The sequence below is a fragment of the Homarus americanus genome, unplaced genomic scaffold (genome assembly GCF_018991925.1).
Source record: "Homarus americanus isolate GMGI-L3 unplaced genomic scaffold, GMGI_Hamer_2.0 scaffold33468, whole genome shotgun sequence".
NCBI lineage: Eukaryota > Metazoa > Arthropoda > Malacostraca > Decapoda > Nephropidae > Homarus > Homarus americanus.
In genome coordinates this window covers 3,403,615-3,418,580 of record NW_024714177.1, presented here as the reverse complement: position 1 = coordinate 3,418,580, position 14,966 = coordinate 3,403,615, and the positions used below count along the sequence as shown (strand labels likewise).

Below are 14,966 nucleotides of genomic sequence, written 5' to 3'. Positions count from 1 at the left end.
GCCTATGAGGCATTATTCACAAATTAGCTCTAAATAGTTATGCTGGTTCATTGTTTCTGTTTTTGGAAGCACAACAAGCTCACCTACACCATGGTATGAGAAACAACCCTTCACCATGAAAGATTCTGGAAATTTTACGGTGCTTGCAGTGTACTGTGGTGCAAAAGGGTCGCTACCAGAGTGGCGGTACACTTTTCTGTTCCCTGTCACTGTAAATGTTGCCTCACCTCTACAGAGTATCCCCCTCCACCTAACCTCATCCCAGGCACAATACTTACTGTGCAAAAGCAAGTCTTTTCTCTCGCTGGGTGTGACCTTACAAAGTTTGGGCTGCGCAGACAAATTTCTGTAACCAAAATATAACTGACACTGCACTGTTGGTATGGACACATCAAGAAACAACCGAGTGCTACCCTCTTTTAATTGTCTTGCAGAAATGTGAGAAAACTTGTCAATTAGACATATCACAATATTTAATGTCATTGCTGGCACAGAGTCCTCGCCATTTTCACGAAAACCCTTCACTCACCGCTGCACACCTTTCACACTTATGAGGTAAACAACACTAATTTGAAGGCACTATGAGGTACAGGACACTTGTTTTACTATGTAATTGCTATTTACACTATTAACAATAATTATTACTGCTCCAGTGATTGATCACAATATTGTACGAGACACGTACTTGGAGGCTGGAGGTACAAACATTGGTGAAGTGGGTCAACTCCAAGGGGGAGATACTACATCACAAAATTTGGGAAGTTGCTGAGGAGTGACAGGCTCTCATGTGTAAGCGAGTGAAAGATAAATACCTTCTTGGCAACATAATCTAGCTAGGCCTGCCCTTTTTGTACAAATAGGCCCACAATAGATCAAAATGTCTCGAGAAGTTCTACAGATGCATGTCATATGTAACCGAAGCCTAGGGGTTAAGTGGGTTTGATAATTTACTGACAATGTGCAGTGTGTTATATACTGTACTCTTAACTACACAGTCTTCTATTAAGCAGTACTGTATACAGTAGAACCTTGGGAATATGTTTGACAGTTTTTGAAGGATGGCACTTGAAAATTAATTAAGAAGTGCAGAGTCAACTATGTACTGTATTGAACATTTTATTCCCACTACTCATGACATGTATTAGTTTGCTCTGATTTTATTGACTTTTTCTGTAAAAATTGCCGAGGATCAATTCTTAAGACCCAAGAAATGATTACAGTAGTCGATCATTTTACCACCGATCGTTTATCCGAGCCAGGGCTTTACTGTGTTTTATTAATTGAAACCGATGCTACTATTTAGCCGCATCAAACGTGCCTTAACTGCATTTCGAAGATAATTTGTTTTCAATTTTCCTGCCACTGTGCGCTGGAATCTGAGGGCAAGGGGTGGAAGCAGCAGTAACGACCACACACGGTGTCTCCCTGTCCTTTGTCATGTGCGGATCTAGGTAAATCGGTTTCATCTAGTACAGTAGTATACTATTGCATACAGTAGGATCTTGAGTTTCACCTTTACAGTAATTGGTACGGGTTTAGCTTTGCAAATAAATATTCAACACTCCCTGATAAAATTTAATTTCTGTGCTACTGACCCAGTAACACCCAAAAACCTCCCCTCATTCATATCAGGCCACTGTATGCAGAACGTCTTCACATTTATGGCAAACCTAATGATGGAATCTTTATTTAATATACAGTACAGTTAATTTCATTTTATCCATATTCCACCCGCCACCTCCACTCCCGGGCCATGCACCCAAATGTACTTTTGTACAGTATCTTGATATAATTCATATTTTATTTCTACATTCAATCATCTTAATCCATTTCATAATATATTCCTATAATAATATTTGGAATTTTGGAACTGGGGAACCTGTAATGTTTGGTATGAACACACTGGATAATTCCCTTCTCACGTGTGTTTGGGTCAAGGCTCGAACCCTTAACATATTGGTGACAGGTACGCAAGTTACTGCTCTACCACTAACACCCCTAAACAAAACATGTTGAACCAATGTGAAAGACAAGGTAATTTAACTCAAAATCTGTATGTACAGTAGTTCCTAGATTCGCCCATGAGCTGCTGTCACACAAACGACCACGTAGGGCGAGTCAGCTGTTCAGGCCACAACCACACACACTTTATTGTATGGTAAAATAGGTTGGATTATATAGGTTGGCTTGGCCAATTAATATTAGTCTCACACACATCATTTTTATCATGTTTATTTTTAAATTTTTAGTTGCGCTATTTTATTGAGTTATTGGTAGATACACTGTAAATAAAAAAATGTGGCAACTTTGCAGTGGGTGGCCAGCCGCACGGACTGTGATTGGAGATCTTTATTTTGATATTTTAAAACATGCAAGCATGAAAAATATATTTTTATTAATTATAAATACAGCAGACACCAAAATTCCAAGTGTATCAAGTGCCGTAAATATTCATGAGCAGGGTAATTGGGCACACACAACCCAGCCACATAGCTCATGAACTTAGCCAGCCAAGACATTAACACCACCACTCCACATCCCTGACAGGCAGACATTTATTGAGTTCCCTGTATATGCCTGAAAGGTATTATAGTTAGCTATTAAACAAGCAGGGCTAGAATGATATAGTTGTGTTAGAAGCTCTTTATCTAAAATAATTCTCCTGGGGGGGGGACCCTAACTGCAAGTGATCGCCTGCTGTATTTAGCATATACTAGTAATGAACAGCCACACTGAGGAGGCATTGAGTACCTGTCAACACATTGAGATGGGCACTTCTATGACTTGCCTCTTGATTCTTTTTGTTTAGACTGCTGATTTCTGGTTTATTTTATCCACAATTTACAAGTTATAAAAGTGATAAAGTATACTCAGTATTCATTAGTGTGTGTACTGTTCAGAAACACTGTTAAGCTTGTAGATGATCTTATTATAGCTATCTTTTTTTGTCTTCAAATTAAACTCAAGAAAGCTTGCATTGTCAGAGCACTGCTGTGTTGTCACTTGTGACAGAATCAGACATCATTGATCAGTAGTATGGCCCTTACCATAAACACAACAGATCCACACTGTGGAGATACAAGACAACCGCATTAAACAGTCTAACCTCTTGTTGTCCAGGATGACACCACTGCATTGACAATTAACTGACTGTCTGGCATTACTGTGTATCACATTCAATGAGTGAGTTACCAAAACCTTTGGAGGGGAAAATAGAAATTTATATGGACTCTGAATTTCCTGTTATAGTGAGCTGTGACACTAAATGAGGTGATGATAATTTTTACTGTATATGAACATATGTGATTTGTTTGTAGGAAAGGGTAATGTACTGGTTTGAGGTCGGGTGTAAGTAGTGTATATTTGAGGCAAGGTTGAATTCTTTTTACAACTGTGCATCTTTGGCCAATCGCTTTTACCGATGCTGTATCCACTTTTGCTTAGCTTATCTGAAAAATATTTGAAAATTTCTCATCTGTGTCAATTCATACTATCATCTGTATCAATTCATACTACAACCCTTAACTTTATGCTTGATTACCAGGTACCTAAGTTTACAACTTGGAAGTGAATGCGGTCAAGTGCAGTACCAGCTATACTGCGTTCTTTGTGTACCGAAGGCTTAATTTACAATGTGCCGTATCTACACTGTCCCTAACGTGCAGTCATGCTTATGGGACTCACTCACACTTTCACTGAGCTTATATTAGGGGGCTAGGACATAGTATAGTACCATGGTTCTTCAGACACGTGTGAAATCTAGTTAATACCTGTAGAAAGTTTTGATCATAAGTCTAACAAAAATCTTCTGATGTGCATTTAAGGCAATACTTTACCAAGTACAGTACTGTACAGTGGTCAGAAAATTTTTTGAGAATTCTTTACTGGTAAAGACCGTATTACATGTACTGGTTAACTTATTCCACTGCACTCACTCTCCATGGAATTTTTCTTCAATACTTAATAATTATGCAACTTTACTTTTACATAAGACTGTATTGAAGACAAAATTAATTGGTAAAACCTTTTGTTCAAACTTGTATATTGTACAAGTATGTGAGTACAATTTAACTTTATGTACTTATACTGTACAGTATAAGTTAAAAAAAAAACTTTAAAGCTTATTCTGTGTGATGTTTATAGGTAACATGAATTTCTTTTGTCTCTCCTAGGGAGATCTCCCGTGGGATGAGGGAGACTCTAGCAGTTTCCCTCCAGAAGGCTTCTCGGGGGATTTACCAACCGGCCAGCAACCTCAAGGGGTGAGTGTGGATCAGTGTTTTACTCAGAAAGCTCCTCATTATTGTATGGACTCCTTAAAATCATGATCTTTTGGTATATTGATATGGTCTTAAGTACATTTCAAGGGTACTACAGAGTACAGTATTATTGTTTTGCAACTTAAGTCATGGACATTTTATTTTGAGAGATTGTCAGGGGTTCAGATTTAAAGGGAGTCCACTAAAGAGGTGTTTTCTCTGTTGTGTCCAAGATTGGAAACAAGAGCTTCATATTTTGTACATGGTGGATCTTGGTACATTAAATTCAGAAGACTCTTTGAAACTCTTGTTAACAGTCTTTGTATTTTTCATACTTCAGTGATTTCTCCTTATAACTTCATTCTATTTTTTTTTCATTGAATTATGAATTTGAGATATGGGTTTCATCGAACCCAGTATGTTATAAGGAGTCATGACAATTTTCCTATACAGTATTCTATTTCATTTATACCATATTCATTGGGGGTCACTAATAATGTCATTGTAATCTCTGTAATATGGAAGCTGCTGTTGGCTCTCATCATGGTCATTTGTTTAATATGATGACATTAATAGTTGACTCTTTATTAATTTAGAATCTTCAAAAGATGCTATGCGTGCTAAATTTGGCAGTTTGTCGAGTCACGTTTAAATTTTTTTACTGAAAGGATTCCATTATCAAAGGGGGTATTCTCAGTGAGTCAGATTGAGTCATGGGATTTATTGCTTGGTATATATATGAAAATCCCAGCAAAACTGTGTGTGTGACCGACTGGCAAGTATAAGCACGGGTGTGGTGTGGGGTGCTTCCCGTCTGTTCTGTCCTGTGGTCCCCTGTGGGCCTCTGTGGGTGGCGGCTCTCTGTACTGTAGTCTCTCCCTACCGTGTTACCAGCTCTACGCAATGCTCCACCTCAAGTTGTGGAAACTTAAATCAACCAAAATGTCTTAATTAAATTGGTTATTATGAATCAGAAGTGTAATTTGACTGACTTCCTTACCTCAGTAGAGGGAGTTGGTCTGTTAAAGAGAACCTCGCGTTTCTAAAGCATAATTTTTGTAACAAATCGGACAGAACAGGAAAGTGTTGAGGGATATGGTGCAAACCTTTCAATGGCAGGGGAAGTTTCAGTGAAAAGTGTAGTTTGGTTGTAAAGCTTAGTTTTTAAATGTATTATGAGTTTGTGTGTAGTTTGTATTGTCCACTGCTGCAAAATAAGAAAATACTGCGTTATGTTTCCTGCACCAGCAGTAATTATCTGGAAGATACATATAATTGTTTACTTTTTTATATATACAGTAAATATATTTTGTACTCTGAATTACTGTACCTTTCATGGATAAAATTGAAAATGCATGAAGCAATGGTTGTACAATAGGATCAGACCCATTTTGACAAGACATGTGACGATAACGTTTGGCTACGTTGAATGGTGCTGAGACTGCGGTTTTCTCTGCAGGATGTTTGGCCCAAGTGGGGTTTGCAAGATGATGGCGGAGAGTTGAGTCTTGTGACTCTGCGGCACCAGTGCGTCGCGTGTCTCAAGGGTTTTCGCAGCCAAGCAGATTTGGGTCGTCACATGCGGACTCACACGGGCGAGAAGCCTTACAAATGCCCATATTGTGAGCGCTCCATGGCACAGAAGGGAAATCTCAAGGCCCATATCAAGAATGTCCACAATGACAAGTTGTGCCCCATATAACCAAAGAAATAAGGTGATTGTTGATCACAGTACAGACTCCTCCTGTCATTTGTACTTTACGGTTTCAAAGGCGCATTATTGCACCTACAGCAACAGACAAGAGAGTGACTAGCTTTGTTCTCTCCTGTAGGGGCTCTCAGGAATGATGTGTGGGCAGCTGCTGCAGATTCTGGAAGGCACTGGTGGATACTCCGAGGAACTGCTAGAGCCATCATCTACAAACAACCCTTCTCAGGTTCTCCCGATGGACAGCTCAGGGATGAGTGGCCTGACTCAGTCGTCATCTGTACCTGGTCAACTGGATGGCTCAGTAATGCCTCATCCCTCCATGTCTCAGGGCATTCGAACTCCAGTGCGCTTCTTTTGTCCAGTCTGCCCTAAAGGTTTTCGAAGCAAACTTGATATGGAAAGACACTTAAGAACTCACACTGGAGAAAAGCCTTTCACGTGTCCATATTGTTCTCACCGTTCCGCTACGAAGGGGAACCTTAAAGCTCATATGCGGCACATTCACATGGATGTTCGCCTTCCATTTTGAGCATGCCTTTGCACCCGTCTGCGTAAACAAATGCTTGAAACATGAAAAGAGCGTCTCAAACTGGAGGGAGTTATAGTGATTTGGTAAATATTTTTTGAAATTTACTATAAACTGAAATGCTATAGTGCAAATGAGTATAAAACTTTAATGACATACCTCTTAACCCCTTCAATTCTCTGTCATTTTATTTTATTTAGATATTTTTACTGAAGACACATACTGTATGTGTATTGGTTTCAAAATGCTTGAATGAATTAGAGTATTCTTGATTAGTTGATATAAGGATCTGAGAAAGACTTTAAAAGTGCCATATGTACGTGGGTGTGACAGTTCTGTGGTGATATCTATAGAGCTCCCAAGATTTTAACATGGTAGCTTTGTGAATGTCTTCATGGAATTTTTTTTCTGGAAGTAATAATATAGATAGATATCAGGATATGAATTTAAGATGTTCCACTTACTGAGGACAGAACTCTGTGATAATATGTCAAGCAGCTAGAATATCTGAAGGGTATGGAAATCACATCAACCTGCCCGTTGTGTTAAGTTCATTTCTCTGTTTACTTATTACCCTGAGTAATTTTTGCCCATGTTGCATCTGAGTGTTTGTGGGTGTGTCAATCTAAACTTGTCAATGCATCTAGTCTGAAAATTCTGGACAGATTGATATGAAAATTGGTAGGCATCATCATCACCACCACTCAAAGATGTAAAAATTATACTGTATTTGGGGTTATTACTGTATTAATATTATTTTTATAATAACTTATTTGTTATTTATCAAACAACCAAATAATTTTTGAACTGATTCAGCAAGAAGCCGAGACTGTTGAATATAAACAATTCTCGTACCCATATTTATATACCATATTATACAAAATAAATAATGTGCACTCGCTCCCAAAATATCTTGCTGATTATGTGCGAGACAATATGACACAACAGACGAAACATTTTGACAGCTCTACAGAAACAACGGGAGTTGCGGTGTTCATTTTGAAATTCATCGGTCCCCTCCATAAATATACCTCTTGGAGCAAGTGTACATAAGTATATATTTTTTTTATGGATATCGCTGGCATTACTACTTATATTAAGATAATTCTCTCGTATTGGTCCAAAATGATATACTGTAGTATACTGTATTTGTTTCATATAGAGTTGCCATACTATCATGAAATTATCACTACATAATTCATGATTTATTCTCAGAGTTGGGGGGACTGCCTAGTTGGAATAATTTAAAGGTTTAAATTATTTATTCCAGTTTCAATGTTAAAGAGACATATACTGGTTAAATTTTGTTGTATGTAGAGTAATGAAGAGCATTTCCCCATATGATTTGTTTATTGGAGGCTTTGCTGCAGTTAACGGGACCTGAAACATTATTCAGTATTTATTACAAGAAGTTGACTTGATTTGAACAGGTTTTCTCTGGACTTATGATGATACGCTAATCACCGTTTAAGTATCCATGCATTGCCATTAGACAACTGCACATTTTATTTTTTGAGTTATTCTTGAAGCTTTTGTTTAATAATGGAAAGTATGCATTGTAAATTAGTTTCATGGCTTACATACATACATTTACGAAAGTTGGTAGAGCATTTGTAAGTTGTACAGTACTGTATTCCTGAATGGAGTGGAGGATTTGGTTCTCATGGTACAGTAACATAGCCCTTGTACACTGCAGTAAATGAGTACAGTACATTATGGTATCAGGTGCACCCTTGTGGGGATTAGCATCCTGCCAAGGGATGGAGTAACCTAGAAGCTCCTTAATTCTAAAAATCTGATCAACACCTGCCTAGCCAACATATGTCATAGCAAGATGCTTGAAAGGATGAAATATGAATGTAAATATAGCTACAGGGTATTTTTTTTTTCATGTCTAGTGCAGCTATGAAATGTATCTGCTGCTTTATGTACATCCTACAATGGGGAAGACTACTTGCTAGGGAAACAATGCAGTAAAATATTTTTTATATAAGGGTAAATATTTTTCCAACAGTTTTTAAGAGTTAACCATTGTGTTCAAAGAACGCGAATCTTATTTAATCGTGAAAGAAAAGATACTAATTTGATAAATACAGGCCCCCCCACCCCCCAAGTTCGCGGTCCTCAGTTATTCGTGGGTGATACCCTGGATGTACCCAAGAATGTCTGTGGGTAGTTTTGAAGTTGCCAGCATTTTCACGGCTGGAACAGGGAGCCATTCATTCTAGAGACAGTAATTTCCTTTACCTGTATCGTAAATATATGTGTGTGTGTAGACACACTCAGAAAACACATACAAATACCATAAATAATATTAGGAAAATACTCTCACAAATAATCAGAAACAAATTTATTAAAAATGTGACAGTCTACCATCAAGTCCGTGCTCTATTACTTAAGTAATATATATATATATATATATATATATATACGTATATATATACGTATATATATATATATATATATATATATATATATATATATATATATATATATATATATATATATATATATATATATATATATATATATATATATATACACACACACACGTATATACACAATACAGTACAGGTAAAATAAATAATTATCCTATGGGGAAACACATAAAGGAATATACATTTCTTTGTACACAAGTAAAAATGTAACCCTTGTCCATAAATGTTATTCGTGATTTGGCAACTCGCGTCATTTTGAGAACCTAACCCCCACGAATTTTGGGGGGGCCCCTGTATTTGGAAAACACTCAAATTTGTTTAGATCTGAGATTCAAGGTTGTGAGTTTAGGGGGTCATAATGTATTGTTTATGGAGATCATATTATTTTCCTTGCAGATAGTTCAATGTGTCAATCACTGTGATCGTAATTTAGTTGAACTGTGTTGTGTACATTTTCTGTCGAGAACGAATTAGAAGTTCATGGATTAAACATTTCCCACAACTTGTTTGTTATTTCTGTGCCTGTTTTCAAGTCTATATATATATATATATATATATATATATATATATATATATATATATATATATATATATATATATATATATATATATATATATATATATATATATATATATATATATATATATATATATATATATATATATATATATACTTATATTTACGGGGGTTTGGACCCAAATCCAGGTCGTGAAGTTGAAATGCTTAAATAATACATAGAAAATCTAAAATGGGTGTCTCTCTTTCTTCTCAGCACCACAAAACTCTCACTTTTAAGCTTGCCAGTCATTTTAAAGTGAATTACACAGCTTAATCAGTTTTGGGACTCGAAAATACGTAATTTGACAATTTTGGTACGACTGAGGCAGTCGTATGTCCGGGTGGTCGTAAGTCGGGGAGTAGCTGTATTGTACTGCATGTACAGTTGCCCCGAGGAGCAGCATGTATAGTGTTTCACCCCTCGGTGGCCTTTCTGAACATGTAACAATATCAGCATCCTAGTCGAACTTTCTTTACAGATATTATATTATCATGTCGCTTAGCACAATTCACGAGTACAAATACTGTATTACCACAAATATAGCCTGTATATTGTTGGCCATGCGTTTGGGAAGGCCACCGGGAGGAATACTATACCTGTGGCCAATTGTTCATACAGTATTTACACACAAATCTGAAAATTTTAAATGCAGGGTACAAGTTTATGTAATACAGTATACACAATACTGTAACCCAAGTGAAATAGTTTTGAAACATTGAGTGGCAAGGCATAGGAATTATAGTTACCAGAACCATAACTTGAATCTAGCGTAGCTGTCATGCCGTGTGATAGAACCTTGTTTCGGCCATCACTTCTCCATCCCGGTACCGAGCAGTATAATGTATATTCTCGGGGGTTTGTACAGGTACTTAAAATTGAAAATAGACGAACAAGATTGTGTTACACATGGTCGTCATTCCTTGGAGTCACTACCTCCACCCAATTCAATATAGTTTATACATAAAGTTTATGTAAGATTGGGCTTTTAGCACTCGGGATTACCTGAAATTTATTTAATGAACTTGTCACTCGCTCTGTTTGGAGCCTGCAGAATAACCAGAAATCGTGAAGATATTTTTCCTGCGCATTATTCGTGGCAAAGATATGATCAAATATTTATTTAAATGATGTCTTCCTTTTTAAAAAAATATATAAATGCTGGGAAATCATGTGAAACCCTCAAAAATATAATAATAAACAAAAGCCAATTTGGCGAGTAAACTGTAAGTGAAAAGTGAGAGTTTACTGTTGATTCCTCTTTTTGCGTACCTGTACACATCATTGCATCAGTCGGTATAAAATGCTTAAGGCAAGAGAGGGTATATCACGAGGAAGACGATGGTGTAATCAGAAAAAAAAGATAATGTTAAAAACGATTTTACAGAATAAAAAGTAAATTTAAGTGGGTAGGCATGTCGCCAAATTTTTTTATACTGTACATTTTTTTTTTCTTTTTCAAATAAGCATACTGGTAATATATTCATTATAATTTACCATATGCATGCCTCGACTGCACTATATTTCACTATCACTTATTATTTTTCCAAGCTAGGCCTGTATGTTACGACATGCTTTTGTTTGGTATATGTGACTGTATTTAGAATAGTCATTTCACTTTCCATAAATTAAAAATATTTCACTTGCATTATAAATACAGTACTGTCCAGGATTTCAATATACTACATCACTTTATCACTTCATAAGAATAAATATTGAGGTTGTAACTGAAAAATATTTGGAGATAACGACCACTTGGCTGCTTGGCCCATTGCACTGTCTCACAAATGTTTAAATGGCGACTGTAACACACCTCACGCATAACTGGCGTGTTTGTCTGCAGACCGCACTGCACATAAATGGGTTGCCACCTAACCGTAAAACTTTATTCTATACACAGAGGCGTTAAAATTTGAAATAATTCGACCAGGAAATTTTAGGGAAAATGAACTACAGTATATGCCGCGATGGTGTGTCTGATCGTGAAGCAAAAGTTTCATTTACATTAAATCAAAATGACAAGTAGGAGTGAATGATCCCGAGTGATAATTATGACCCACTGTATTGGTAATGTGTGCATAGGAAATATATATATTATGGGAATACAATTTAGGATTAAAGCCATTCAATAATTATGTATTTAATAGTATAATTCCTCTGAAATTTCAGTTAGGAACATCTCATGGGTGAATTCACACTGTAAATGACAGTAGCATATACTGTATTGAAATTGTGGCAGTGAGATGATTTGATAAATATAAGAGTAAATGTACAGTCGGCCACAAGAATAAGTATACACCTACGGTTTGTGTTTGAGGCAAAATATCTGGTAACACTGTCCTGAACAGAACAGACAAAATTACAAAATGACTTGTAATTTATGTTTTTTGCCTACATATTTGTTATAAATACATTTGTTGTGAATGTTTTAATAGTGTCTTGTGATTGCATTACAAATACTGTAATACTGTACAGTATATTGTATCCAGTAGGAGTAAATTTGTTGCCGAATGGGATTGCAGTTATCGTACAGCTCCCTCCTCCTCCCACGTTTTCTCTTACCCTACTTTTTTTTTTACTGATGTATGGGTTAGTTCATTCAGACCATTTTCCGACCTTACAGCTACAGTGTGTATACTTATTCCTGTGGCTGACTGTACATACAGTATATGAAATGGGGTACAGCTTGTTTAAATTGCTTTGTTGAGTAGGAGGTAATGTAGCTACAGTACTTTGAAGAGCAGAGGAACATAATTGCTTTGAAGTTTAGGAAAGAAGAAAAGTCACCTTGAAGAGTAGGAGGGAACATAGTAGTTACAGTACTTTGAAGAGTAGTAGGGGGGAACCTAGCAGCTAATTTGATGAGTAGGGGAACCTAGCAGCTAATTTCATGAGTAGGAGGGAACCTAGCATCTAATTTGATGAGTAGGAGGGAACCTAGCAGCTACTTTGATGATGAGAGGGAACCTAGCAGCTACTTTGATGAGTAGGAGGAACCTAGCAGCTACTTTGATGAGTGGGAGGAACCTAGCAGCTACTTTGATGAGTAGGAGGGAACCTAGCAGCTACTTTGATGAGTAGGAGGGAACCTAGCAGCTACTTTGATGGTAGGAGGGAACCTAGCAGCTACTTTGATGAGTAGGAGGAACCTAGCAGCTAATTTGATGAGTAGGAGGGAACCTAGCATCTAATTTGATGAGTAGGGAGACCTAGCATCTAATTTAGTGGGAGGGAACCTAGCAGCTAATTTGATGAGTAGGAGGAACCTAGCAGCTAATTTGATGAGTAGGAGGAACCCTAGCATCTAATTTGATGAGTAGGAGGAATAGCATCTAATTTGATGAGTAGGAGGAACCTAGCAGCTAATTTGATGAGTAGGAGGAACCTAGCATCTAATTTGATGGTAGGGAGAACCTAGCATCTAATTTGATGAGTAGGAGGAACCTAGCAGCTAATTTGATGAGTAGGAGGAACCTAGCAGCTACTTTGATGAGTGAGGAGGAACTAGCAGCTAATTTGATGAGTAGGAGGAACCCTAGCAGCTACTTTGATGAGTAGGAGGGAACCTAGCATCTAATTTGATGAGTAGGAGAACCCTAGCAGCTAATTTGATGAGTGAGGGAACCTAGCATCTAATTTGATGGTAGGAGGAACCTAGCAGCTAATTTGATGAGTAGGAGAACCCTAGCAGCTACTTTGGCGAGTGAGGCGGAACCTAGCAGCTACTTTGATGAGTGGCGGGGACAATTTTGATGGTAGGAGGGAACCTAGCAGCTAATTTGATGAGTGGGAGGAACCTAGCAGCTACTTTGGACAGTGGGAGAACCTAGCAGCTACTTTGATGGTAGGAGGAACCTAGCAGCTAATTTGATGAGTAGGAGGGAACCTAGCAGCTAATTTGATGAGTAGGAGAACCTAGCAGCTAATTTGATAGTAGGAGAACCTAGCAGCTAATTTGACAGTAGGAGGAACCTAGCAGCTAATTTGATGATGAGGGAGAACCTAGCATCTAATTTGATGAGTAGGAGGGAACCTAGCAGCTAATTTGATGAGTAGGAGAACCTAGCAGCTAATTTGATGGTAGGAGGGAACCTAGCAGCTAATTTGGCAGTAGAGAACCTAGCAGCTAATTTGATGAGTGAGAGAACCTAGCAGCTAATTTGGCCAGTGGAGGGAACCTAGCAGCTAATTTGTAGTGAGAGAGGAACCTAGCAGCTACTTTGGTAGTAGGGGGAACCTAGCTAATTTGATGAGTAGGAGAACCTAGCAGCTAATTTGACAGTGAGAGAACCTAGCAGCTAATTTGACGAGTAGAGGGAACCTAGCAGCTAATTTGGCAGTGGGAGGGAACCTAGCAGTAATTTGACAGTAGGAGGGAACCTAGCAGCTAATTTGGCAGTAGGAGGGAACCTGCAGCTACTTTGGCCAGTGAGAGAACCTAGCTAATTTGATGAGTAGGAGGGAACCTAGCAGCTACTTTGATGAGTAGGAGAACCCTGGCAGCTAATTTGATGGTAGGAGGGAACCTAGCAGCTAATTTGATGAGTAGGAGAACCTAGCAGCTACTTTGACGAGTGGGAGGGAACCTAGCAGCTAATTTGATGAGTAGGAGGAACCTAGCATCTAATTTGATGAGTGGGAGGAACCTAGCATCTAATTTGATGAGTAGGGAGGGAACCTAGCAGCTAATTTGATGGTAGGAGAGAACAGCATCTAATTTGATGAGTAGGGAGGGAACCTAGCAGCTAATTTGACAGTGGGGGGAACCTAGCAGCTAATTTGATGGTAGGAGGGAACCTAGCAGCTACTTTGACGGGTGGAGGAACCTAGCAGCTACTTTGGCCAGTGAGCGGGAACCTGGCAGCTAATTTGACGAGTGGGAGGGAACCTAGCAGCTAATTTGATGAGTGGGAGGAACCTAGCAGCTACTTTGGCGAGTAGGAGGAACCTAGCAGCTACTTTGATGGTGGGAGGAACCTAGCAGCTAATTTGGTAGGAGAGACCTGGCAGCTACTTTGGCAGTGGGGAGGAACCTAGCAGCTACTTTGACAGTAGGAGGGAACCTAGCAGCTAATTTGATGAGTGAGAGGGAACCTAGCAGCTAATTTGATGAGTAGGAGGAACCTAGCAGCTACTTTGGCCGGTAGGAGGGAACCTAGCAGCTACTTTGATGGTAGGAGGAACCTAGCATCTAATTTGACAGTGGGAGGAACCTAGCAGCTACTTTGGCCAGTGGGAGGAACCTAGCAGCTACTTTGACAGTAGGAGAGACCTAGCAGCTAATTTGATGAGTAGGAGGGAACCTGGCAGCTAATTTGACGAGTGAGGAGGAACCCTAGCAGCTACTTTGGCAGTGGAGGGAACCTAGCAGCTACTTTGGCCAGTGGGAGGAACCTAGCAGCTACTTTGGACAGTAGGAGAGGAACCTAGCAGCTACTTTGACAGTGGGAGGAACCTAGCAGCTAATTTGATGGT

General features: G+C 38.5%; 1 protein-coding gene across 8 annotated transcripts in view; it reads left to right on the top strand.

Annotated features, from left to right (window-relative positions):
• LOC121876999 (protein tramtrack, alpha isoform-like) overlaps positions 1–14,966 on the top strand; it is a 125,732-nt gene that overhangs the window by 20,319 nt on the left and 90,447 nt on the right. For all 8 annotated transcript variants that reach the window (XM_042382613.1, XM_042382588.1, XM_042382596.1 and 5 more), the window contains exon 4: positions 4,173–4,262. In XM_042382613.1, coding sequence (XP_042238547.1) covers positions 4,173–4,262 — 90 coding nt within the window. The remainder of the gene's footprint in view (positions 1–4,172; positions 4,263–14,966) is intronic.